This window comes from Magnolia sinica, chromosome 6 (assembly GCF_029962835.1).
Source record: "Magnolia sinica isolate HGM2019 chromosome 6, MsV1, whole genome shotgun sequence".
NCBI classification, from domain to species: domain Eukaryota; kingdom Viridiplantae; phylum Streptophyta; class Magnoliopsida; order Magnoliales; family Magnoliaceae; genus Magnolia; species Magnolia sinica.
The window spans coordinates 48341743-48369736 of NC_080578.1; the positions used below are offsets into that span (position 1 = coordinate 48341743).

At 41.1% G+C, this 27994-nt stretch overlaps 1 protein-coding gene across 3 annotated transcripts; it reads left to right on the forward strand.

Moving 5' to 3' along the window:
* LOC131248749 (uncharacterized) lies at positions 1-27989 on the forward strand. 3 transcript variants are annotated; one of them, XM_058249189.1, is made up of 4 exons: positions 1-158; positions 15264-16153; positions 25357-25794; positions 27403-27989. In XM_058249189.1, the coding sequence occupies exons 2-4, from the start codon at positions 15307-15309 to the stop codon at positions 27594-27596; spliced, it is 1479 nt and encodes a 492-aa protein (XP_058105172.1). In that variant the 5' UTR covers positions 1-158; positions 15264-15306; the 3' UTR covers positions 27597-27989. The 3 variants fall into 3 exon arrangements, with proteins under 3 accessions (XP_058105172.1, XP_058105174.1, XP_058105173.1); XM_058249191.1 differs by lacking the exon at positions 27403-27989 and adding an exon at positions 26305-26537; XM_058249190.1 differs by lacking the exon at positions 1-158 and adding an exon at positions 3216-3281.
* The last annotated feature ends 5 nt before the right edge of the window (positions 27990-27994 follow it).

The window sequence follows — 27994 nt, forward strand, 5'->3', positions numbered from 1 at the left end:
GCTGGTGGGGTAGCACCCAAAGCGCGCGGATTGCATCCTACCCCTGCCATATAATAATTCCCGTTCCGTTATTTCTCTGCCCTCGCTTTCATCCACAGGATTTCGTCGAAGGAAGCGAAGAGGAATCCGAAGCCCGCTGCAAAGCCATCTTCTAATCCGTGAGTTCGATCGCTCTTCTTCTCATCGATTTTCCATTTGTTTCTCCGATTGCAGGAATAAAATCACGCTTTTGACGATTTTTGACGGTCGATTGGTCGCCGGATTCGCCGAACTCGGAACTGTTTCGCATCCTGTTGCGAATCTGTTTTTCATTCGTCGCGAATTCAGCGAAATCAAGATTTGAAACACGGAACCCTAATTTCACCGTAACTTGCAATTTCCATTCGACGAGAATTTCTTCAAATTTGGTGAATGATCCACCCCGAATACGCCAAAATTCAAAATCAAAACTTGCTGGATTGGCGCAAAATCTAAGCTCCTTGACTGTCGTATCCCTTTCCGCGAATGGAACTGATCAGTCCTGTAAAATTGTTGTGTTTGGATGTACCCGAATCTGTCAACACCGGATGTCTATCTGTCCGTTGTATGCTGGGGTCGTATTGGAACCGAAACTTTAGTAAGTGCCTGTTTCGGAGCTTGCAAAATATTCGGGCCGAAAATTCTTTCCAAGAAATGAGACTTTTCCCCCGATTGGGAGTTCACTTTGAAAGAAAATGTCACTTCGTCAATCCAAATCCTCTCTTCGAAAAGAGGCCCTCGAGATTACTACAAGGGCAAGAACTGCTAGCCCACTGGTCTCCATACCTGCGAAGGTCTGAACTATTTTTCGCCATCCCTAATGCTGTTTGCCTGTCTATAGAGAATTGCTAAGGCCATTGGAAGCATACATGCCGAGGTGGCATACACATGTGATAATGTGACGGTTCATCAGGTTGGGCTACCCATAGAACACTCCCTGGTGCAAAAAAATCAGTCCAGTCTGCTTGTCGGTCGGTTTGGTTGGTTATTTGTAACTGTTGGTTTTTGTTATTAGCCACAATGCATGGGGTGGTAGGCCCTGATGAATGATCAGGAGCCTGAACATGTGTGCTGCATTGGAATTTGTGCTGTGAATCACCTATCCGACTGTTCAAAATCACCTCAGCATTTCCTTGTTTTGATTGTACTTAGTTAAATTGATTGTTTGAGTATTTGAAAGCAGCAAGGTAATTGTTGAAAATTCTACGATGGATGAAAATTCTCATTGTTTTATGGTTCTCGACTTTTTAATGATTTTCTCTCACACTCCTCTGATGGTAATGATTTTCTCACAGATGTTTTTGGTATAAAATCAAAGGGAGAGCTTATATGTTCTAAGTTCCAAGAACTCCATTTTGGTACATGATGTCTACATGTACAAGATGGACTGTTCATATGCTGGGCTGTTCCCTACAAGTCATATTGTCGGGTGATCCTAACGGTTGATTGGAGAACTTTTGAGGATAAAAAAAAGACTGTTGTAGAAAAAGTCTGATTAATAGTCCACATCTGCTTTCCTTGATTGGTGGAGTCGATCATCCAACAATTTTATTTTATTTTAATTTATTTTATTTTTTGTGGCTATGAACATCTATGTTTTGGCCCATCAAATGAACACTCCAAATATCAGATGTGTTCCACTTGTACTGGAACATTGTTTAATGGCTTACATAAAAAGTTAAACACTGGACAGTTACATAAAAGATGATTCGTGCATCCTATAACATTATGGAAATACATACGTGTAGCCAAAAACCAAACTCAGGAGACCCAACTCAGTATAAACATGTCAATCATTGGTTATTTTTGCATGAAACATGTGAAATAGAACTAGGAGTTTTGAGGAATCCCGTTTGATGATCTATGGTGGCTACTCTTAACAATGCGAAAGAGATTGGAGCTCTAACATCCCTCACTACCTTTAGAAAGTGGAGGCAGTGGTAAAACCCCAACACACCAGCATTTTGGCAGTTATGGTTGTGTGGCAACAGGTGGATGCCAATTTTGTGTCAAGCATCACAACCAGTAGGAAATGATAGAGTGGCATCTTTGGGACCCTGGCGCATGGTAAGTAGATCAGTGTGAGATTGATGCTAATGTGAATGCGAGGATTGCATAATGCCTGCATGTGAGTTAGTGACCCTCCAACCTGACACATGATGTTATGACTTGCAGAAAAAGAGAGACGTATTGCATGACCATTATTCACTCTCTTGAAACGTCTTAGAGTACTCGGGTAAACATCTAAAAAGGTGGGCATATTTAGAAATGGCAAATCAATGCCATATATGATGTAATATTGGTGAGAGACTTAAATGAAGACCATGTTCTATTGTTTGCCACATTCTTGATAACCTCGTAACTCAACCTATTTGATAGGACTATATGGATGATGACAACATTGTTGTCTTCCATGTGATATTGGTGAGAGACTTAAATGAAGATCATGTGATTTTGGTGAGAAACTTAAATGAAGATCATGTTCCATTGTCTGTTACCATCTTGATTACCTCATAACTCAACCTATTTGATAAGACTGTAGGGATGATGACTACATTGCCCTCTTCCGTCTGGTGGTGAAGAGGGGTTTGCGGAACCCTGTGGTTATGAACATTATGATGAGGATATCAGAGGACCTACTAAGGTATAATAGAGACAGATGTGACTACCCACATCAGCGCAACTCTCTTTGTGGATGGGAAACGAGTTCCAGATGGGGCCTGCCGGGCCACTTCGAAGACCCCAGGTGCATTGGACGTGCATCAGGAAGACCCCGCTTAGGGATGATGCATGTTGGCTGCTTAGGAGACAGTTTCAATCTTATGATTTTTTTTGTATCAATCCGACCGTTGGATCTTGTCGATTAGGCCATTGGGCCATCAAATCTTCCTGATCTGGGCTCCTTGGACCCTGATTTTGTTTTATTTATATATTTTTGTTATTTTAAGGATTTTTTTTAAAAAATTTTTAAAATTTTTTATTTTATGGTTAGGATTGATGGTAAGTGTCTTAGTTTGCTTATTTTGGATGATGGGCCATGTCACTTAAGTTAGTGGCATATTTGTAATTTTTTTAAGTTTTAATATAAAGTCGGGGGGGGGGGGGGGGCATGTCACTAATTGGAGCTTGAGAAAAAGAAAAAAGAAGTCTTTTTAGTATTGAAATGGTGTTTTTCCTTTTCGTTTTTAGGGTTTGTGAGAAACCATCCCTTCCAATAGAATTGTGGAAGGGTAGAAGCTTGCTTGGTGGTGGATTCCTTTAAGGTATTTTCTTCTTCTTTCTCTTCTCTAACAAGGTACTCCACTTCTCTTTTTTCTTCTTTTCCTTCCCTTACAACTCTTCTAAACCCATCAAAAACCAATTCAATCCACCTCCTTTCTCTTTTCCCCTACCCATCCACGCCACGCACGTCCGTATGGGCTTCCATGTGTGGACCCACACGCACGTGGCCCCCTTTTGGTACTTTTCCCTCCTTGATTCCCCTCCAAACCCTACTTAATCCCTAGACCCCAAAATCCCCAAATCCTCAAATCTCAATCCCTTAACCCCAAAACCCTAATGAAAATATGCTTTTTTTTTATATATAAAAATTATTATGAATCCATTCCCCAAACTTGATTTTATTGGCGTCATTGTTTTCTCATATAGTTGTTGCACTACCCACGCTATATTGGAAGTCCCTACTTCCAAGTGGGCCACTCTTGTAATATTTTATATTTTTGTGCACTGTGTATGTCATATCATATGCCCTTTTGTGTTACAAATCTGAATTTTCTGAATTTATTACGTGGATATGTTTGGTTTTAGATGTTGAATGCTGAAATTAATGTGTAATTGATCTCACATCTTTCATTATACGTTAGTTTCAATCGTCCTACATCAAATTTAGCATCAGAGACTTGGTCTAGCGTAGGGTAGGTGTTCGACGAAATTCTTAAATCAATGGTAGAGCATATAGATCGCACATAGCTTGTTGAATTTTCTGATTTGTCTTGCTGAATTTTTCGCTTGGGTATTTTATAAGTCCTATATTGCTGGAATTTTCAGACTTAGTGATTTTAAGACACCTATTTGTTGAATTTTCAGACTAAGTGATTTTTATACACCTAGTTGCTGAATTTTCAGTTTTGGCTTACTAGAATCATTCTAGGACTGTCCATAGGGTTCAAGGTACGTAGAGTCATCATACATAAAGTACCGGTGCATCATAATGTATCGCATTCATCAAATGGTACACATACAACTAGGTTGCCTTTTATTAGGGTCGTTTAGTGTATGCAAACGTAAACAGGTTGTGGTTTTAGTTTATTCCCCACCACGAACCTGGATTAGATTGTCGAGGTTTTTGAAAAGATTTACCGTCGTCTAATGGCTATTGAGACACATAATAGGACCATTGCTGCACAATTGACTGCCAGCAACCAACGTACCACGTGGCTAGAGGCTACCTCTCATGGTACCCCTGTCACTGGGGAAGACCACCAGTCTTAGGCAAGAGAGTGAGCAGATAAGGACTCAATTGAACAAGGTTTAGTCCTAATAGAACCCATTAGGGGTCGTAATAAGAACTTTGGTCCGGGAGTAGGTCATATAGGATTACGCACCCACTCGCCTTGTAGAGAGTTGTGGGATTGTTACGACCCTGAGGAACGGGTTATGAAGAGTGTTAAAGTTGATGCTTTTAATTTTAATGGTTGCTTGAACGCGAAGCATTTCCTTGATTGGCTAGCTGACATGGACCACTTGATCGAGTAGCATGACATGTTAATCGCCATTGAGCGAGTTTCGCTAAGATGAAGTTGACGGGTCAAGCTAAGTTATTCTGGACCAATACAAAGCAGAAGGCAAAGCGGCGTGGAGGAAGACCCATTATATCATAGATTGAGATGAAAGAACTCCTTAGAGAAAAATACGTCCTGCTTTCCTACCGTGATAATTTTTTAGACCAGTGGTAGTCCTTGAGGTAAGGGTCAATGCTTGTATTAGATTACATCGAGAGATTCGAGGAGTACATTATGCGATGTGATGTTGATGAGTCCCCTACTGTGACCCTGCCTTGTTTTAGGATGGGCCCGTGCCCTGAGATTAGGTGTGAGCTCATCCCTCATGTTGTTGGTACACTAGAGGAGGCCTACCTTAGGGTAGAGGAGCTTGAACGATACCTAGTGCAACCGACCATGAAGTGGTTTGAGTTTCGTGATTCCAGTAGCAGGGTTGCTCCTTAGGGAGCCAAACCTAAACCTGGGAGCCAGACTAAGGCTCCAACTGGTGCTCCCACCTATAACTGAGATGTTAAAGGTAAGGGTCTAGTCAGCACTAGTTTGAAGGGAAGTCAGCACATGTAGTGTTTCCCTTGCAATGGTTATGATTACCTCGCAAAGGAATACCTAAACAAAGAAAGAGGTAAAGCTCTTATGATAAATGAGGCATATGAGGATGCCAATGGCAATTGCGATGTAGAGGAACATGAGCCTGATATTAGTGCTAGTGATGAGGAGTTTGATGAGTAGGAGACTCACACTCTCGTGGTAGTCAGATGCGCCTTTGCTCAAGCTAAAGAAAATGATGATTAGCGTGGGAACACGATCTTTTACACTTATACTAACTATGGAGAAAAAAATTATAAAGTGATCGTGGACAGTGGTAGCTGTGTCAACGTGGTCTCTACCAGCACCGTGAGTTGACTGGGCTTGAAAGCCGAGCCTCACTCTCAGCCCTACAGAGTGTCGTGGGTTGATGAGTCGTCCATTCCGATCTCACAACGATGTCGTATCCCCATCCAGTTTGGGTCGTATAAGGATTCGTTGTGGTGCGATGTGATTCCCGTAGATGTCGGCCACATCATCTTGGGTAGGCTCTAGTTATTTGACTTGGACGTTACAATATTCGGTCACTCAAATATTTGTACATTCATGTTTGAGAGTAAGAAAATTAGATTGAGTCCTCTTCCACCTAAGAGCATACTAGAAAAGGAGACTACCAAGAAGGGTCATCCTGGAACTTCGAGGAAGTCCAAGCTTAAGTCTTTTCACATCATTAATGCAAAATAATTTAAAAGAGAGACTAGGGAGGATTCAATGGTGTATGCCCTTGTGACTAAAGAGGCTAACCCCTAGGTTGGTGTAGAATTGCCAAGTGAAGTGACTTCGATGATGGAGGAGTTTAGTGATGTCTTTCTTGACGACCTCCTAGATGAACTTCCACCTATGAGGGGCATCCATCATGCCATTGATCTTGTCCCTGGGTCGATTCTCCCAAACCTTCCTCATTATAGAATGAACTCCACAGAACATGCGGAGCTCAAGAAACAAGTCAACGAGCATCTTAAGAAAGGATTCATTCAGGAGAGCATGAGTTTATGTGCCGTGCTGTGCCCGCCCTTCTGACACCTAAGAAGGATAGCACGTATGTGTATGGATAGCATAATCATCAATAAGATTACCGTTAAGTTCGGTTTCCTATTCCGCCTGTTGACGATATGTTGGACATGATGGGCAATTCCTCAATTTTCTCCAAAATAGACCTCAAGAGTGGGTATCACCAGATCCGTATTTACTCAGGTGATGAATGGAAAACTGCCTTCGAGGCGAAGGATGGGCTATACGAGTGGCTAGTTATGCCTTTTGGGTTGACCAATGCCCCAAGTACATTTATGCGAGTGATGACGCGGGTGTTGAGACCCTTCATAGGGAAGTTCCTAATCGTGTACTTTGATGACATCCTTATTTACAGCATGACTAAGGAACAACACCACCATCTGAGGCAAGTGTGTGCAGTGTTCGAAATATCAGTATCGCGCAATGTGTTGCACCCTTGGGATACAGATATGTATTGGTTATCGCTTGGGATATATCGTTTGTATCGCATAATTTATCACACTTTTTGGGAAACATGGGGAAACATTGGCAAAATGGTTGAATTTTTCAATGAAACTTCAGAGATTGTTTAAAAAAAGACTTTATTACACACTTTTAAATCATAACATCTTTAAAAAAAAATGCACACAATAGGTTTCCTTTGTATAGGGTCATAAGCCACGTGCTATCTGATTGAACTAAGGTAAATATATTCAAATATAATATACAACATTTATAAATGTATCAAAACATGTATGAAAACACAACTAAGTGCACCCCACCACAAAAAGCAGTGGCGACAGTTACACCCACTGTTGAAACCTTCCTAGGGCCAACCACAATGTTTATTTGAGATCCAACTTGTTCATAAGGTTACACATAACTGGATGAGCTTTCAAAATGGATGGACAGTGTGGACGCAAGGCACATAGCTTACAGTGTCCCCCATAGTTAGGGATCCACCGAGTGGGACGCAGGTTGCGTACTGATGCTTCCAGGGGTTGCGTATTGACGCTGCCAATAGTGAGGTGGCTACTGGATAATGCTCTGTGAGCCCCACCATGATATCTGTTTTATTTGCATTGTCCATCTATTTTTTCAGGTCATTGTAGGGCACGTGGCCAAAATTGAAACAGGTCCAAATATCAAGTGGACCTCACCACAAGAAAATAGTGGTGATTAAACGTTCACCATTAAAAACTTCGTAGGGCCCACTGTAATGTTTATTTTGCATCAAACTTGTTGATTAGGTGACACAAACCTAGATGAAGGGAAAACATAAATATCAACTTCATCCAAAACTTTTGTGGCCCTCATGAAGTTTTTAATGGTGAGCCTTTAATCACCACTGTTTCCTTTAGTGTGGTCCACATGAGATTTTGATCTACCTTATTTTTGGGCTAATGCCCTAAAATGATCTAAAAAAATGGATGGATGGCGTGGATAAAACACATACATTATGGTGGGGCCCACAGGGCACCGACTAGTAGCTACTGGTACAAACACCGTTAGTAGGCAATCCATGTCCCACTGAGTGGATCCCAAAATGGACTCGATTTCTTATGAAGGCCTTTCGTAGGAAGTTCCTGCACTGTGACGTTAGGTAGGGCCCACCATGATGTTTTTGAAAAATCCACGCCGTCCATCCGTTTTTCTAGATCATTTTAGGACGAGACCAAAAATAAGGGGGGTACAAAACTCAAGTGGGCTGCACGAGAGGAAAGAGTGGAGCCCAGGAAGGTTTCAATGGTACGAAACTTTGTCTAGTTTTCCTTCTCCTATGGTCATCTTGAGTTTTGGATCCACCTGATTTTGGTTCTCATGTCCGAAAATGATCTGGACAAACGGATGGACGGTGTGGATTTTTCAGAAACATTATGGGGGCCCCACCTAGCATCCCAGCATAGGAGCTTCTTATGAAAGGCGTTATCAGGAAATCCGCGTACCACCATTTTCGTACCTAGCCCTGCTACAGAACCAACGATGTGCGTGGGACCCTGACTGTGGCCCTCGCCATTATGTATGTGCTATATCCACACCGTCCATCCATTTGGAGAGATCATACTAGGGCCTGAGCCAAAGAATTAGGCCGATCCAAAGCTCAAGTGGACCCTACCACAGATAACAATGGGGGCAATGACACCCACCGTTGAAACTTCAAACCACTCCTATGGGGTCCACCGTGATGTTTATTTGAGATCTAACCTATTCATAAGTTCATACAAATATGGGCCAAGGTAAAACACAAATATCAGCTTGATCGAAAACTTCTGTGGCCCTCACAAAGATTTTAATGGTAGGAGTTCAATCCCCACTATTTTGTGTGGTGGGGACCACTTGAGCTTTGGATTTGACCCATTATTTGTCTTATGACCTAAAATAATCTCTCCAAATGAATGGACAGAATGGATATACAATATATACATTTATGTGGGCCCCACCGTAAGGGCCACACCTTTTTTAGTGCAACCAAGTTGCATTGAATCCACTTTCCCTTAAGGGGCGTGGATTAGGTGTTACGCGGGTAATTGCTTAGCCGGTGTTACCCTTACTGTAGGGCCCACCTTCGATGATATGTTGTATATCCACTCTGTTCATTCGTTTTTACAAATCATTTTAGTATGTTGTCCCAAACATTAAGTACATCGAAATCTCAGGTGGACCACACCGCATGAAACAATGATTATTGAACATTCACCATTAAAAACATATCAAGGCCTACTTTAAGTAGATCCGCAATGTTTATTTGTCATCTAACCCGTTGATACGGTCAATCAAAACTGGATGAAGGTAATATACAAAGATTAGCTTAAACCAAAACTTGTGGCCTATAAAATACTTTTAATGATCATTCACCACTTTTTCTGGTGTGGTCTACCTAAGATCTGGATCTGCTTAAGTTTACGCATAATGTCCTTAAATGTTATGAAAAAACGAATGGACAGCCTGGATAAAACATATACATCAAAGTGGACCCCACAGAGCTTGTGATAGACTGTCTGTCTATACATCTCGTCGGTCTCTGCCACATCCATTACAAAAGGTTGCATCCTAACCTTGCCCGTCTCTAGATGGGAACGAGCAACAACTTTGAGTGGCCACCGTGATATATGGGTCTTATCCACACTGTCCTATCATTTTAGGGTATAAGCCCAAGAATGAGGAAGATCCAAGGCCCAAGTGGACCACACCACAGGAAGCAATGGTGACAATGATTCTCTCCGTTGAAACTTTTATAGGGCCCACCATGATGTTTATTTTCCATCCAACCTATTCATAAAGTTACGTAGACCTGGATGAAGAGAAAACACAAATATCAACTCCATCCAAAACTTTTGTGGCCCCCAAGAAGTTTTCAATGGTAAGAGTCCAATCCCCAGTTTGTAGTCCACTTGAGCCTTGGATTTGCCTCATTTTTGGGTTTATACCCTAAAACGATACGAAAAAATGGATGGATGGTGTGGATAAGACCCATACATCACGTGGCCACTGAAAGTTGCCGCCTGTTCCCAGTTGGAGACGAGCGGGGGTAGGACGCAATCCGCGTACTCAAAAAGGGCTTTCGAAGCCATTTTTGCAACAGAGATAGGGTTCTAGTCATCTCGAAACCCTAAAATTTCTCTAAAAAATCCCCCAAATCCCCACGATTTTTGGCAGATTGCTGGCTCTCGATCGAGTGGCCCACCAAATTCATCTTCTGATCACGCAATCCTCTTCCAAAGGTACCGAAATTTCCTTTTATGAAAGATTTTCCCTCTTCTTCTTCTTCTTCTTCTTCTGTTTTTTTTTTTTTCCTTTTCCAAAATTCTGGTAAATCTGCATATACAACACGATAGTATCGCTAATGTCGGTGATTTTGCAAAAAAATCGTCGGATATATCGCATGATAAAAAGAATTCTGGTTTTTTTTTAAAAAAATAAATTTCCGAGGGTCTCGGATGGGTTTCGTCTCGCTAGGTAATGGTAACGATAATATCGACCGATAGTATCGATATTTGGAACACCGAGTGCGTGGGATCCTTAGGGCAAAGAAGTTGTATGCCAACCTAAAGAATTGTTCATTTTTGTCTAATAATGTCATATTCTTAGATTTTATCGTGTCATCTGAGGGCATGTCTGCGGATCCTGATAAAGTCAAGACCATAGTTAGTTGGCCTAAGTTGCATAATATTTATGAGGTGTGTAGCTTTCATGGCTTAGCCACCTTTTATGGGTGGTTTATTAGAGGGTTTAGTTCCATCATGGCTCCCATTACCGATTGCATAAAAATAAAAAATAAAAAAAATGAGAGTTCTAATAGACTAAAGTAGCCTCTAGGGTGTTCATGGAGATCAAAGTCAAAATGACTGAAGCTCCAGTCATGCGACTTTCGGATTTTTCCAAATCTTTTGAGGTTGCTTGTGATACGTGGTATAGATATAGGTAGAGTGCTTAGTCAAGAAGGGCACCATGTCGCTTTCTTTAACGAGAAGCTGAATGAAGCGAAACAGAAGTATTCCACCTATGACAAAGAATTTTATGCAGTAGTGCAATATTTGTGCCATTAAAAACATTATTTATTACCACAGGAGTTTGTCTTATTCTCTGACCATGAGGCTTTGCGCTATCTCAACTCACAAAAGAATTTGAGCCTGAGGCATGCAAGTGGGTCCAATTTCTTTAGGAGTACACTTTTGTATTGAAGCACAAGGCCAGGGTTGAGAATAAAGCTGCCAATGTGTTGAGTCGTAGGATTATGTTACTCCAATCCATTAACGTCGAAGTCACCGGGTGTGAATGATTAAAGGAAGATTATCCTACTTGTTTAGATTTTGGAGAGGTGTATGTATCGTTGTTAGATGGTCAATATAAGGGTAGTAGTGAGTTTGTCCTGATCAATAAGGTTTTTTTTTTTTTTGTTTAGAGGTGATAGATTGTGTGTACCTCGTACATTCCTCTGACTTTCTTGTTTGGGAGCTTCATGCTGGAGGGATAACTAGTCTTTTGGGCATGACAAAAACTATTGCCCTTGTAGAGGAGCATTTTTATTGGGCAAGTCCTAAGTGAGACGTGGCTAACATTATAGGGCAATGTAGGACTTGTCAGTTGGCAAAGCAGAGGAAGCAGAACACCAGTTTATATACTCCTTTGCTAGTCCCCCGTGCGACATGGGTTGATATTATCATGGATTTCGTGCTTGGGCTCCCAAAGACTATTAGAAAGCATAATTCCAATTTTATAGTCGTAGGCCATTTTTCGAAAATGGCTCACTTCCATGTTTTAAAATGTTTGATGCCACTGACATGGTTAAAATATTCTTTGGGGAGGTAGTTCATTTTGTATGGTTTGCTGAAGACCATTGTGTCAGATCAAGTTTATGGTTTATGAGTTAATTTTGGAAAACTTTATGGCACATGATGGGAACTAAGTTACAGTTCTCTTCGGCATACTATCCATAGGTTGATGGTCAGACGGAAGTTGTCAATCAAAGTTTAGGGAGTCTGCTATAATGTCTGGTGGGAGACCATATTAGGATCTAGGATGCAGTTTTGCATGTAGCCGAGTTTGCATACAACAATTCGATCAATAAGTCCACGGGAATGAGTCTATTTGTGATAATATTTGGGTACAAGCCTAGAACTATATATCTCATACCCATGTCCGTCTTACATAGGCCATCTGAGTTTGCAGAAGCATCTGCACAACATATTCATGACTTGCGTAGCGAGATTAAGTGGCGCATTAATACTAGTAATCAACATTATAAAATCTATGCAGATTCGCATTGTAGGTTTAAAGAGTTTCAGGTGGGTAACTAAGTCATTGTTCACATTAGGCTTGAACAGTTCCCACAGGAAACCGTGAGGAAATTGCATGCCCGCAGTGCAGGTCCATATAAATTTTTGACAAGAATGGGCCTTAATGCATATGTGGTGGATCTTCCATCTGACACGGGCATTTGTAACATTCAACGTGGAGGACCTTATGCCTTGTGATGGACCCACACCTCCATCTTCTAGCCCTGCAGACCTTTCTCCTACCCCAAATGATGGTGTCCCTAATCTCGACCCTAGCTCATGACCTTTACTAGACCCTACTTCTGACCTATTGCATTCTCTTCCATCACTACCTAGAAGGAAAGAAGAGATCAAGGATGTTCTAGACTACCAGCGGTCTTTACCCGCTATGAATCATATTAGAAATACCTCATGAAGTGGAAGAACATGCCAGAGTCAGGTAACACCTGGATTACAAAAACAGAGTTCCAGCGCAATGATCCTAACCTCATCGAGCGTTACCACAGCTTTATTTCGCCAATGGCGAATTCTTCTCAACCAGGGAGAGTTGATGGGGACAGCGGAGGACCTACTCGAGTGTACCAGAGACGGAGGCGTCCACCCACATCGGCGCATCTTTCTTTGTGAATGGGAGACGAGTTTCAGATGGGGCCTGCCAGGTTACTTTGAAGACCCCACATGCGTTGGACTTGCATCAGGAAGACCCCACTTAGGGATGATGCATTTGGGCTGCTTAGGAAAGAGTTTCAGTCATATGATTTTTATCGTGTTGATCTGACCGTTGGATCTTGTCAATTAGGTCATCGAGTCACCAGAAGATCTGGACCCCTTGTATCCTGTTCTTGTTATATATATAGTTATTTTTAGGATTTATTTAATGGTTAAGATTGATGGTAAGTGTCTTAATTTGATTATTTTGGATGATGGGCTATGTTACTTAAAGTGGCATGTTCATAATTTTTTAAAGTTTTAATATATATATAAGCAGAGGGGGGGTGGGAAGAAAAAAAGAAGTCTTTCTTGTGTTGCAATGGTGTTTTTCCTCTTCGTTTTTAGGGTTTGTGCAAAACCCTCCCTTCCAATCGAATTGTGGAAGGGTAGAAGCATGCTTGGTGGTGGATTCCTCTAAGGTGTTTTCTTCCTCTTTCTCTTTTCCAACAAGGTACTCCACTTCTTCACTTTTTCTTATTCTTTTCCTTCCCTTACAACTCTTCTAAACCCATCAAAACCCAACCCAATTCACCTCCTTTCTCTTTTCCCCGATCCATCCATGGCTGGACCCGCACGCATGCATAGAGTTGTACATGAGTCGAATCGAGTCGAGCTTGGCACGACTCGACTCCCACTAGCTGACGCCAGCTCGAACTCGGCTCGGCTCGATCCTCAAGCCTGACTGGCCAGCTCGGCTCGGTTCAGTTAGCAGCTCTGGGCTAGTTTGAGCCTGTGTGACATTTTATCAAACACATGAAGTGCACCTTCAATTTCTCACAGTATACAAAACAACAACAATAGTTTACAGGTATTACAATGGTAGTTTTATCATGTAAATTTTTTTTATTTTTTTTTATTTTTTTTTATAGCGATTTGTTTCATATCCATACCTTCCTTGCCACTAGCCTATCCCGCGAAGAATGTATGCACCTGAAACAACACTTTGTTGAGTCATTTCATCAAACACTTGGTGAGCAACATCAATATTAAAATAACTGAGTCACCGAACTGGTTCGATCCAAGTTGAGGTTCGATCTGAGTTGATTCGAGCGTGGACAAGCTCGAACTTGGCTCGAAATTTTTTTGAGCTCAAAATCAACTCGACTTAGCTCGAACTTAGTTTCGAACCGAGTCGAATCGAGCTTTTTCGAGTTGAGTTGAGCGAGTTGACCAAGCTAACTCGGTTCGTGTACAGTTCTACGCATGCACGTGCATCTGTATGGGCTGCCACGTGTGGATCCCTTTTGGTACTTTTCCCTCCTTGATTCCCCTCCAAACCCTACCTAATCCCTTAATCCCTAGCCCCCAATTCCCAAAATCCCCAAATCTCAATCCCTAAACCCCAAAACCCTAATGAAAATCTTTTTTTTTTTTTGTAAATCCATTCCCCAAACTTGATTTTATTCATGTCACTATTTTCTCACGTGGTTGTTGCACTACCCAGGCTGGATTGGAAGTCTCTACTTCCAAGTGGGTCACTCTCGTAATATTTTATATTTTCTTGCACCGTGTATGTGATAGCCTAGGCCCTTTGTGTTACAAATCTGAATTTTTTGAATCTATTATGTGGATATGTTTGGTTTTACATGTTGAATGCTGAAATTAATGCGTAATAGATATCACATCTTGCATCCTAGGTTAGTTTCAATCGTCCTACATCCTATTAGAAAATCTCAAAGTTTGCTAATACAAATAGAGAATTAGTAAATCTTGGCGTAGATAACGAAGGAGTGTCTGAGGCCATTGCTTGAGTGGTCAGGAGGGGTAAAGGGGGAAGTGGTCTTTTTCAATGAAGATTTTATCTTGGAATGTCAGGGGTTTGGGTTGCCCTGAGGAAAGGGCCATCATCAAGGATGTTTGCATTAGATCCAAATCTCATTTGATTGTGTTGCAGGAAACCAAATTGCAATATGTCAATGCCTCTTTTTTATTAGATTGGCCTGGGGTCGTAAGGGAGCCAAATGGGTGGCCCTGAACTCGATTGGCTTTGCTGGAAGTATCACGGTCATATGGGATCCATTTGTTTGGCACAAAGAGGACAGTTGGCTGGGTAACTTTTCCGTCAACATTGAGTTCAGGGACATTTCATTCATCTAAAATAAGATAATATGATTATCATTCATCATAAAAAAGGTTTACTTTTTTGGCAATCATATGATTCGTAGGGATAGTACCAGTTTGAATGGTCTGTGGACTGGACCTGACCTCCATCCTTTAAGCTAGGGTTTCCATTCCATGAAACAAAAGCTAAAGAAAATGTAGAAAAGAAAACAAAGGTTGGTGCAGTTAGGGCTTTGTTTTTTGGTATATCCATTCAGTCTTGTGTCTTTATTCGTAGGGTTCTAAATCTTTCATTTATTTTAAGTCTCAGGTTTTGATTTTCGTGTTTTTGTTGCTCCAGATGGATCCTCTTTAAGCTTGGATTGGGCCAATGATGCGAGAGCATGCCGACATTCACAGCAATTGCATTTGATAGGCTAATAGAACCAGGGCATCCAAAATCAAGTTCGAAAACTGGCACGGTGGCAAAGCTGGAGAGGCAACGAAGCCTGTCAACAGTGAAGAGAAACCACCGAGCGTATATATTGCCGGCGCTATATGCAACTCCTGAGGCAACTCCAATTCCGGATTCCCCAACCTCGTTCACCCCCTCACCATACATCGTCAATCACAAGCGGCGCGGACCCCGTCTCCTGAAGACCCTTTCTCAGACTAGTGCCGTAGATTGCCAACAAGTCAATAAAAAAGAGAAGATCGATGAAGATGGGGTGAATGCAACTGGGGATGTTTCTTGTACAGCAGCAGTTTCTATCAGCAGCCCTAGTGAACAGGTTCATGTCAATGGTTTCCAAGATAGGAAGCTCCAAGATGATAGCCCTGGTGATGGTTTGGTTGGTGCCGAAGAATCAACTAAATCCTTACCCCTTGAGACCAGTGCCGTAGATTGCCAACAAGTCAATAGAAAAGAGAAGATCGATGAAGATGGGGTGAATGCAACTGGGGATGTTTCTTGTGCAGCAGCAGTTTCTATCAGCAGCCCTAGTGAACAGGTTCATGTCAATGGTTTCCAAGATAGGAAGCTCCAAGATGATAGTCCTGGTGATGGTTTGGTTGGTGCCGATGAATCAACTAAATCCTTACCTCTTGATTCTGAGAGAGATGGTGAGGGCGAAGATTTCTTTGATCCTCAAGATTCCGTGAGCGTTGACACTGAAATGGAGGATAACGGTGGCATCGAGCGCATGCGGAAGCCTTATACGCTTCTTGGGGAATATTTCGATGCTTTTGAAGGTAAACTCTGCCTTCTATTTTTCTTCATGTTCCAAATTGTACTTGTATGCATGTTATGCCTTGTTTCAGGTTTCATGTATATGGCTAATGTAGTTTGGGAAAGCAGACTTGACCAATGAGTCCTTCAATTACAAGGACATTGAAATTAACTCTCCATACAAATGAATAATTGGTGAATAATAGTCTATAATGCATGTGGTCTCTACGTGTGATTACTTCAACTGGTAGTATACCTGTTTACTGCTTATACCACCTACTTGTGCAAATAAATGTGACAAAGATTGAATGCTCAAAACACTCGTGAAGTCGACTCAATCAAATGCTTGAAATAAAGAAAATACACCAAAAAAGTAAGGAAGTTGAAAAAAAGTCAAAGAATGGCCTCTTATGGTCATATCAGCCAGTACATAATATGTAAGTTTGATACAGCCACGGATTTGGAAGTGGGTGGTTTCACCCTGCATTGAGATTTGAGCCTCATTACAGGCCAATACAAATTCGATATGCCTATATTGGCCAATATGATACGGAGAATTGGATCCTCAGTGGAGTATTCATAATCTTACTAGCTAGGTTTAACTTGAGAAACTCGATCTAGCAGTGGACCAGTTATTTAGTTGTCTTGGCCCCAGGCATCTCAATATGGTAATGTATGATTTAATTGTATATCATCCAACAATAGCTGTTTGTTTCCTTTTTTATTTTATGGTCACATTGTACAGGGGGGAAAATCTGATTCTATTTGGTCAAAGATTGACATTTCCTTGCTACCTTGTGTTTGTTTGGACTCTTGCTTTACGAGTTGGCTTTTGAGTCTTGGCATTATTTCCTTGAATTATAGGAAGTGAGACTTGAGCTACAAATAACTCATTTTTGTGATATTCATCAAGTTTAAAATGCCTATTATGTAATTTGAATTAGGGATTTTTGAAAATAACAACCTAAATAATAGGGTATTTGCAAATACCCGCATAAAAATAATAATTTGCAAATAACCACATCATTAATTTGTAACCCACTTTCGGTTAGTATTTTTCTAACAATTGTTTACTTTTTTGACATATTTTGAGAAATGACGAAACTGCACCTACCTTAAAACCCCTCTGCAACTCAAAAAAAAAAAAAAAAAAAAAAAACACAACCAATTTAAATACTCAGGTGGTGTATGACACTAAGTGCTCTTGCACTGTTTCGTTGAACATGGGGCCCACCTTGATGTATGTGTTGTATATCCCTGCTGTCCATCAGGTTTTTCCAGCTTATTTTAGGGCATGGTCCTTCAAATGAAGTAGATCCCACCATAGAAAAAAAGAGGGCATTGAACGCTCACCATTAAAAACTTTCTAGGGCCCACATTAGTCTTTATTTGCCATCCAACATGTTGATAAGGTCACACAAACCTGGGTGAAGGGAAAACACAAGCTTGATTCAAAACTTTTGTTGCCCCGACAAGTTTTTAATGGTGGGCATTCAATCCCTACTGTGTGGTCCATAGGATTTGGATCTGCTTCATTTGTGGACCGTGCCCTAAAATGGTGTGGAAAAACTAATGGACAGCATGGATATATGACACATACATCAAGGTGGGCCCCATGGTTAGGGCATCACCCACTAGTTTAGTTGATGTAGGCCCACGACCCACCTAGGCCTACTATGGGGCCTGGCAATGACGTAGGCCTGCGGCCCACCGTCGGGCCCAATATGTGCTGAATTTTGGATTGTTTATTTATATATTTGGGGGTCTAAATCAAGGTTGTAATTTACTATTTTTGGAAGATACTAGGGCTGGATTTAAAGATGTGAGTGAAGATATATGAGGTGTGTGTTGAAATTGTAGTTTTCGGCTGCAATGCGTTAAGTGCGGAAGCTTGGCGGAGCTAGAGAATGAAGGCTATGTTGCCGCGGGGGGGGGGGGGGGTACAAACGATGCGCAAATAAGCAACTAGTCTAAATAATGATAGCGAACATGTGTGTGTGGGGTGTGCTACCTATCAACATGAAGCATTCACCTAATCATGCATGTAAAATGTAAACATTCAAACTCACAAGCATAATTAAACAATTGCACAAATAACACTCCCAAACACAAGCATGTATAGTGGTTCGGCTACTTGCCTACTCCACTCCCGGCGAACACACTCAACCCATGAGTGTACCGGATTTCACTATCAGAGGTTTTAAATCAGGTTCACCTCTAACTTTTACAACCCCACACAAGGACTTTAAGATTTATGCCCTACACAAGAGCAATGGTCCTACTCCCGAACCCAAGGTGTGCCGTAAAGGCCGTTACAGGACCGTGAAGGCCATTACGTAAAGGTAACGGTGGCAGCCGTTACACATTACGGGGTCATAACGGCCATAATAGCTGTTATGGAAAAAAAATGACCTGTAATTGCCGTTAACGGCATGTTACATCCCCTATAAAGGCCATAATAACCTCGAAATGGTCTATTACGAGACATATACATGTTTTTCATACTTTTTAATCAACATTATGAGGCAGATACATGTTTTTTGGGGGTTGTTTTTCCATAAATACAAAAATAAAAAAGAGAGACCGTAACGGCCGTTACAGGGTCGTAACAACCGTTATGCCCCTTATCGTAAAGGTAATGATGGTGGCCATTACGGCCACCACCGTTACCATTACGGAACAACCTGACAATTTAGGCTCTACACAAGAGCCAATGTCCTACCCAAGAACTTGAGATTTAGGCCCCACACAAGAGCCAAGGTTCTAGTAGAACCTGTAATTTAGATTCCACACTAGAGTCAAGGTCCTACACAAGAACCTAAGGTTTTAGGCCCTATGCAAGAGCCAATGTCCTACACAAGAACCCGATACGTATTCTCCCGCAAGAGACTTTGGTTGGTTTCTCCTTAGGCTAATCAACAACCTTGGTCATACACAAGAACCACAGATTTAGGCCCTACACAAAGGCCAAGGTCCTACACAAGAACCTAGACAAGTTTGAGTCTACAAACTCTTAGCCTCAATTTTACATAAGGAAATAGACTAAAACATGAACTCCTAAAAGGACAACTTGTCGGATTGAGTCTCTTTTGTAGCTCCGTCTTGGGTTGCTTGATCTCCGCTTTCCCATGCTTCAATCAGCTCCTTGATGCTCCTCCAATCATGTTGTCTCTGCTTCGCCAAGGCTTCAACTCCACGATTAATCACCTTGCTTGTGATGCTCCCTTGAGGTGACCAAGGTGATGGGAGGTTAGTTGAATCTTCTACAACTAATGGAAAGTTATTTTCGTAAGGGATTCAATTAGATGAGTCTCCTAGAAGATTTGGATAATGGTTTGCTAAGATATCTTAAGTCAAATTTTTAGGAAATGGAGGAGTTCAAGCACATCTCCAATGGTGAGGTTGGAATCCTCATTAGAGTTGAATTCTCAAGGGAGATTGCTTGAAACTCAATGGAATAGAGGCATGGAATGAGGGATATGCATATGCAATCACCCTACCTCTGGTTACTGCAAAAACCCATCAAAATGCCCAAGTACCGAATGCCCGTTATAAAAAGTTTGAGCTCCAACGGTAAAAAAACAGGTAGAAAATGGCTCTGTTGATGTCATCAAAGGGTTCCTTGATGCCATCGAACAATCTAGACAATATATGGTATTTTCTTGTTGGATAGTTCTGGATCATTATCGATGTCATCGATCGGCCTTCAATGTCATCGAACATCAAGTCTCGATATCATTGAAGGGGCTTCGATGCCATCGAGAAAGTCAGAGGAAAAATCCAAAACCTTGCTGGACAATTTCTGACTCTCAATCGATGTCATCGAGGTGACTTCGATGTCATCGAAACTTAAGTTTCGATGTCATTGAAGGGACCTCGATGCCATAGAGAATTTCAGACAAAAATTTGGTTTGGTTTCTGGACATCCCTGATTCTCGATCGATGTCATCGGCCAAGTCTTCAATGTCATCGAAGACTGTTCGATGGCAGCTCGATGCCATCGAACGTCACTTGAAAACTACTGTTTTGGGCAATCTTTTACATAGCAGCTCCAAACCTCTTCTGGCCTTATTTATCATGTTTTTTCTTGGTTTCTTAAGGCTCAATTAGGTATTCCTATTAGATCAAGATCACCTAGGGGTTTATGGGTTGTTTTGGGTCAAGGGTTAGGGTCACCAAGGTACCTCATTTACCCGTTCTTGCTTCCTTGATGCTTCGGCTTCGCTTGTGTCTTCAGTCTTCACTTTCCAAAGGCTCAACCAATTACATGACATGACTCATGTGATTGACAAACCGGGTGCAAAAATAAGTGCACTAACAGATGTGATTGAAGATAAGGGGCTGATTTAGATGTAATTAGGATTGCTATCTATTTTTGCTTTTGCCAGTATTAGGCTTTTAACATCTTTAGGTAGATTAGATTAGTTTGAAACCAATCTCTTAGTGGGGGGATTTTCATTAAAGATTCTTTTAGGGTCTAAAAAAGGGGAGGTGATGTAGGAGTTAGTCATTCCAAAATTTTCTAAGTGTGAGTTTTTCTTTTCTTTTTTGAAGCATTGTAGGAAGAAGTTTAATTTCATTATAGCTATTTCTCCCTCTCTACTTAAATATTCTTGTGAGTGTAATTTTTGTCTTTTTCTTTGTGATTCAATAACTCAATAACCGGGTTGCACCACTAGTGGAGTATAAATCTTGATATACATGAAATTTGTCCACTTGGCATTTATTAAATAAACTTAATCTATTAAAATATGGGGCCTGCTATTTCTTAGTCAAAATTTCAAAATCATATTGTGTGAATGATGTTAACCATTGATTTATGGGCACTTGTTTGTTGAAATAAGACCATTAGATAAAAAATTCTTCACCAAGGTATTCCATAATGGTAGCGGTGGCCATAACGGCCACCACCGTTACCTTTACAAGGGGTTGTAATGGTGGTTACGACCCCTGTAATGGATGTTACGGTCTATTTTTCTTTATTGAAAAAAAAAACCCCGAAGAACTTGTATCAGGTGTTACGAGGGCTGTAACGGCCCTTATGGGTAATTTTTTCCGTAATGGCCATTATGACCCTGTAACGTGTAACGGTTGCCATCGTAATGTGTAACAGTTGCCACCGTTACCTTTACGTAACGACCTTTACGACATACCACTTTCTTCACTGTCCAATAAATGTCAAATGATTTGATACTACTAGGATGATGAAGTAAGTATAAGTTTGGGCCAATTGCATAAGTTGGGACCATTGGATATTTTTCAATTTTCACCATCCAATAAATGTCCACTAATCTGAGGCCAATTACATTAGTGGGATGAGTGCCAGTAGATTGCATGAATTTGAGGCCAAATTGGGGCATCGAGTGGTCCCCCAAATCCATGTCACTATTCATCCAAATTTAATTTCATTTTTTCTTAAAATTTATTCTTTAAAGATGATATTTTATTAGGCTGAAAAAAAGGAAGAAAAGAAAACAAGGATAGAGAAAGGACAAGAAAAAAGAATAAGAAACAAAACAAATAGATAGTCACAAAACAAAAACAAAAGAAAAATAGAAAAACCAAAACAAACCTAGAAAAACTACAGAAAACCTAAAAAACTAAGATTACAACAACAACCAGCCCCTTGGCTAGGACAACCCTGAGAGCACAATCCAACCAAGGCGCCCAATCCCGGAAGAGCTGAACGATTCTGTCGAGCACCCCTGCTACCGCAATACTTTTATTACGGAAGCACTTCTTGTGCCTTTCTCCCCAGGTTGTCTGCAGAACAACTAGCATAGTAAGTAATGCAGGGGCATTTTCACACTGGGCTCGAGTGGGTTCGCCTGTGGGATGTAGGGGCACACTCGGGGTGGGCGAGGCCCACGGGAGAGGTTTCGGCGTTCGAGACTCCTCACCGGAGGTGATTAATGCGCATTTCACACCGGGCTCGAGTGGGGTAGCTTTGGGATGCGGGGACACTCAGGGTGGGGCGACCCATGTGAAGCGGTACCCATGTGATTTGGGGCCCACGAGGGCGGTTCGGCCGAAGCCCTAACCCATGAGATGTGGGGCCTGGGCTATGAAAGGGATTAATTCACCATACTCTAACAGTTCGAGCTTTTAGAGCAAATGGTTAATTGTCTTGCATCAAATTGATATCAGAGCGGGAGGTCTCGTGTTCGAGACTCTTCACGGGGGATGATTAATGCAGGGGCATTTTCACACCAGGCTCGAGTGGGGTCATCTGTGGTATGCAGGGGCACACTCAGGGTGGGTGGGGCCCACGGGGGAGGTCTCGTGTTTGAGACTCTTCACCGAAGGTGATTAATGCGCATTTCACACCGAGCTTGAGTGGGGTAGCCTATGGGATGCGGGGACACACTCGGTGTGGGCGGCCCATGTGAGGTGGTACCCATGTGATTTGGGGCTCACGAGGGGGGTTCGGCCGAGGTCCTAACGCATGAGATGTGGGGCCTGGGCTATGAGATAAAGGGATTAATTCGCCATGCTCTAACAGTTTGAGCTTTTAGAGCAAGTGGTTAATTGTCCTGCATCAGTAAGTCTCCACTTTTTTCTCCCAAGCTTCCCCCGTCCATTGCATACCAAGCAAGAAATATTTTGTCTATGAAGTGTGGCATGGCCCAATGGACTGACACAGAGCAAAGATCCTTGCCCACACATGCAGTGAAAGAGCAGTGCAAGAATAAATGGTTGGCTGACTTAACTTTCTTAAAATTTAGTGGGGGAAATGATGTCAAATGGTTAGGGATATGCATTAGTGGAATGGGCATCATAGCATGCATGAATTTTGGGCCGATTTGGGGGCATATGTGCCCCCCCAAATTAGCGACACTATTCACCTGAATTTAATTGTAATGTTTTCTTATAATTATTTGGGAGGAATGATGCCAAATGCTTAGGGACATGCATTAGTGGGATGAATGACATACATTACTTGAATTTCAAGACTATTTGGGGGCATTCGAATTTAATTTCAAAATTTTCTTGAAATTTCTTCGGGAGAATGGTGTTAAATACTTAGGGATGTGCATTAGTGTGATGAGTGCTACAACTTGCATGAATTGTGGGCCAATTTGAGATCAGTCTAAGCTTGTTAGGTTGATAAAATCATCAGACAGGCTGAGATAGCATTCTCACCAAAGAGTAGACTGTTACACCACCATAAACATGGTTTTAAAAAAAAAAAATGCACATTTCAAATATTTATAATATTTGGTATATTCTGGTATTTTTGCACAAAAAAATAAAAATAAGAATCTGACTGATATGCATATTAGGCCATTACCCCTATCGGTAATGGCATCGATTGATACGACACATCTTGCTTGCATGTCACTTGATTCCTAAGGTGATGTTTTATTAAAAATAAAGGCAGGAGTGGGATTCGAACCCCCAACCTTACCCAAGGGAAGCAATGCTCTTAAACAGTGAGGCTTCCATGTCATTGTTAGTTTGAGTTACATTTTATGTTACTAAGACTTAATTTAGATAGTTTCAATGTTTATTTATATTCCTGATATTTTCAATTGAGGATAATTAAATATCAAGTCGAGCCGAGCCTTTTGAGTCAACCCAAGTTGAATGAAAATTGAGTCGAGTTGAGTTTTTGAACCATGACATGCACTAGTGAATTAATTTGTATATATTTAGTTTATTGAAGATGTTAGAGGAGTGAATTGAGAGAGAGAGAGAGAGAGAGAGAGAGAGAAGGGGGGCGGGGCTGGATGTTGAAAATCTAGAGAAAAAAATGACTTTAAAAGCTCGCACAAAAACAACAAATCTCTTGGAAAAAATTCTTTTAAAAAATAGAACCTCCAACCATGAAGCAAAAACAACAAATCTCTCGAAGAAATTCTTTTAAAAAATAGAATAAGAATTTCCAACGACGTCTTCAACCGGATAGCAGAAAAACTAGCAAGAGCTTCAACCGCATATCAAAGAGGCTTCAAATGTAGCAATACATGATTCAAAGCTCTAGAAAAAATTCCAGCGGCAAGCCACCCCTTGTCACGAGTCACCACGAGTTAGTGAAGAAAAGGCCTCACGACTCTCAAAAAAAAAAGAAAAAAAAAAAAAGAAAGTGAAAAAGAAAAATGGTGAAGGGAAAAGGGTTAATTAGAAGCTCTTGTTGTCTAGGGAAGGAAATGAACTACTGAAGATTAGGAAGGGAAACACTACTTGTTGAGAAAGATTAGAATAAAACTCATAGATTAAGAGGAGGAAGAAGAAGAGGAGGATGAGAGCCGCAAGCCACCCTCTTCTCAGGAATCACAACGAGTCAATGAGGAAAAGGCATCACGATTCTCAAAACAGACAAGAGAGAGAGAGAGAGAGAGAGAGAGAGAGAGAGAGAGAGGAAAAAAAAAAAAGACTGGGTTATTAAGAAGTTGTGTGGAAAATGAAGGGAACCACTGAAGATTAGGAAATGAAAGAAGAGAAACTACTTTTTGAGAAAGATTAGAAGAATAAAATTCATAGGTTAAAGAGGAGAAGCAGGAAAAAGGCTAAGATTAAGGCCCGTAACACCTTTTTGGACAAGTTGAATTGAAGACGATTCCTTTTTTAAATGCGTTTTAGTTTTTAAAAAAAAGAAAAAAGAAATATAAATACTTTTGAGGGCAATTTAAAAAATAGAATCGGTGGTTTCACCCATTGATAGAATCAAGTAGAATTTTATTTTATTTTATTTTATTTTATTTTTTTTAAAAGTAGAAATGAATCGATTTATGGTAGTACTACTTGAAAAGTAAGGATTTTAGAGGCAAATTCCGAGTATCTATGTACATTACTGTTCATACATATAAAAAATTAATTATTTAATTGAAGTTTTCCATTGTATCCTTACTTATGTACATGATATGTACACATATATGCACATGTATAGCCATTTTTTCACATTGCTATTTTGAGTCCAAACTGTGTTAAACCCAAACTTATCATTCTCTGGGTTTTTGGAATTTCCACTTCTTTACTGTCTTTTTAACAATCAAAATCGAATTAAACATGAACATTTCCCATACTTTTTTATTTTTTCCCAATATGTTGTTTTGCTAACTATGCTCACAAGTGTTTTGCATTCATAACATTTGGTAAAAGCAGGTTGGTAGGTGCTGTTTCTTTCTTCTATGTGTGATTATTTTTTCCAACGTGAGAATGTTAAAAATGACTCCTCACTGCCTACCAATAGAGGAGACTTACTCGAGCTTTCTACCTGTTGTAGAACTTTCTGCCGAGGGTACCCCCCATTCTTCTCGCCGTTATGTTGAAGAAGAGCTGCGGGAGATAAGGTTGAAATTGTTGATGGAGATTGAGAGGAGGAAGCAAGCGGAGGAAGCTCTTGTCAAGATCCAGGAACAATGGCAGAGGATTGCGCGACAGTTATCACACGTGGGGTTGACCCTCCCAGAAGTTTCTACCGTTCTAGCAGAGGAACATGAATGGCCAGATGTTGGCCCTGCAGAAGAGATGTGCCAACAAGTCATTCTTGCACGGGCTGTGGCCAATTCCGTCGGGAGGGGTGTTGCCAGGGCTGAGCTGGAGCTGGAGATGGAGTCTCAAATCGAGTTGAAGAACTTTGAGATCACTCGGTTATGGGATCGGTTACATTACTATGAAACCGTGAATCATGAAATGTCTCAAAGGAACCAAGAAGCTGTTGGTGAGATTGCTTTGCTTGTTCTTCCTTCCTTTTCGGTTTTTCTATTTTGATTAGTTTTTCCTCTTTCATTTTTTTTTTTCCCTTCTATTATAATACAATATTGGGTTTTTTTTTTTTTTTTTTCGTTTTTCTTCCCTTCCATTATAAAAAATATTGGGCCTCGATTCTTTCCCATAGTTTATTGGGCATGTTCTGACAAGTGGACTCTTTCTTCCCACAAGCAGGGTCGAGTTTGAGACCTGATCAACAGTGTTTCTTTCACTAAAGGAGTTTCCTTTTATATTTTTGGTTGGGAAGAATGGACAGTCTTCCTTTACTCATTGGCAAAAAGCCCACTCCATTTTTGCAAGAGAAAAATAGGCTGTATAGAACATGTAGTTGGACATGGCTATTAGAAAAGAAACATTTAGTATTTTCTTGTTTCTTTTTTGTTTTGAATTATTTATAAACTATTTAGGATGTGTTTGGATGCCACTAAAAATGTGTTTTAGCTCATTTTTCTCTTGACAGGCGTGACAGGCACCCACACATGTTGGAAGTGTACCGATGGAGAATTAAGTATGAGATTGTGGCCCAATCAAGCATCCAACGGGCCCGAAATTTCACTCACATGTGCTTTTTGTGATGTCGAGTTTGATTAACAGTCAGATTTTTGAGAACATCTCATATTATAACATGTGTTTGAGTGGTGGTCAAGCAATGCCTGTTTAGCCCTTTCTTTTCTTTTCTTTTCTTTTCTTCTTCTTTCTTCTTTCTTCTTCTTTTTTTTTTTTTTTTTTTTTTTGTGAAAAAGAAAAAAAGTCAATGGTCTCTACTCATGGCTTAGTGGTAGACACTCGGTGTTTAAACTCTGAGGTCATGGGTTCAAGAACCCATGCGATGTAAGAGTGTGTGTATTGACCTCCCCCCCCCAAAAAAAAAAAAAGAAAAACCAGGGAGGGAGCAGCTCTCCCAGCATCTGCATGCCACTTTCAGATATAATGAAAAATGCCTGCATTCAGATGCACCCTTGTACCATTCATTCTTCCTAATGCGTCTTTCATCTTCTAGTTTTCCTAATATATTTACACAGATGCATCTCAATGTGTTGGGTTTTCATTTGCAAGGGTTCCATGTCAGTCACAGATATACATGTCCATGTCCAAGTTGGCATACCATTATGTGGTTCAATCATGTGGCATGCATCAGTTCATGTACAGCTTCCCTTGGATTGCCCATCTTTGACTTGGGAGTGGAAGTCGGGTGTGTTAGGTTGGCTTTAGGGCCAAGCCTGACCTGACCTCAAGAGGACCCAAACCCTCAACCCAACCTGAACCGGATTCCAACCTGGGGTGCCCAACCCAAATTCCTCGCTACTCAACCCAGCCTGACCCATCCTGACCTAAATACACGTGAGTATTCCCAACCCTACCTAGCCTGACCCAAACTTGCCCAATACGAACCCAACCTAACCAACCCGATTCCAAATCAGGTTGGCGTTTCCAACCTGAACCCGATCTGAGGACCTTGACAATCCGACATGATCTTGGGTTGGGTCAATTGGGTTGACCCGAACCCAAGTTGCAGCCCTGCTTTTACTGTTCCCACTAATTTTAGTTCTCATTGCAGAGAAGGCCCGGCAACAACGACATAGAAGGAAAAGAAGGCGGAGGTGGGTTTGGGGTTCAATTGGCTTCGCAGTTACGCTTGGTTCCGTGGCCCTTGCATGGTCCTACCTGCCAAGTACAAGTGGCTCATCGATCACGACCTCTTCTTATGCTTCCACGAGTGATGAGGTTGCCAGCCACGAACATTCGAGGTAAGCTTGTTGGAGGGAACGGTGTTGATGCTGGAGGAAGAAGAGTCAAGGCCTTAAGAGTTCAACCCGACGCTGCTTTGTGCCTCAACTCGAATGGTCCCAGGTTCATTTCCTACAAGTTCTTGAAAATAAAATCAAATGCGTTCTGCTGTGAAGTAATTTTTTCTTTCTCGTCTTCAAAAATGGAATGCATGTTGTTCCGAGTAATTTTCTCATGCTTTTCTTTCCTCTTACTCTATTCTTCTCTTTTCTTTTTCCTCATTCTTTTCCCTTGGAAATAGCAATAACTTGTATAAGCTTGGTGTGATTGCATCCACGGGTGATCTATGCAACTGGTTGAATCCAGATCAGTACTTGTATTTTGAATCCGAGTACTGATTTTCAAGCTTTTGTTGAATCCCA

Coding starts and splice junctions, on each gene's coding strand:
- LOC131248749 (XM_058249189.1), top strand. CDS start 15,307: ATGCCGACATTCACAGCAATTGCATTTGATAGGCTAATAGAACCAGGG. Junction 16,154..25,356: donor ATATTTCGATGCTTTTGAAG/GTAAACTCTGCC, acceptor TACCTGTTGTAG/AACTTTCTGCCGAGGGTACC. Junction 25,795..27,402: donor AAGGAACCAAGAAGCTGTTG/GTGAGATTGCTT, acceptor TTCTCATTGCAG/AGAAGGCCCGGCAACAACGA.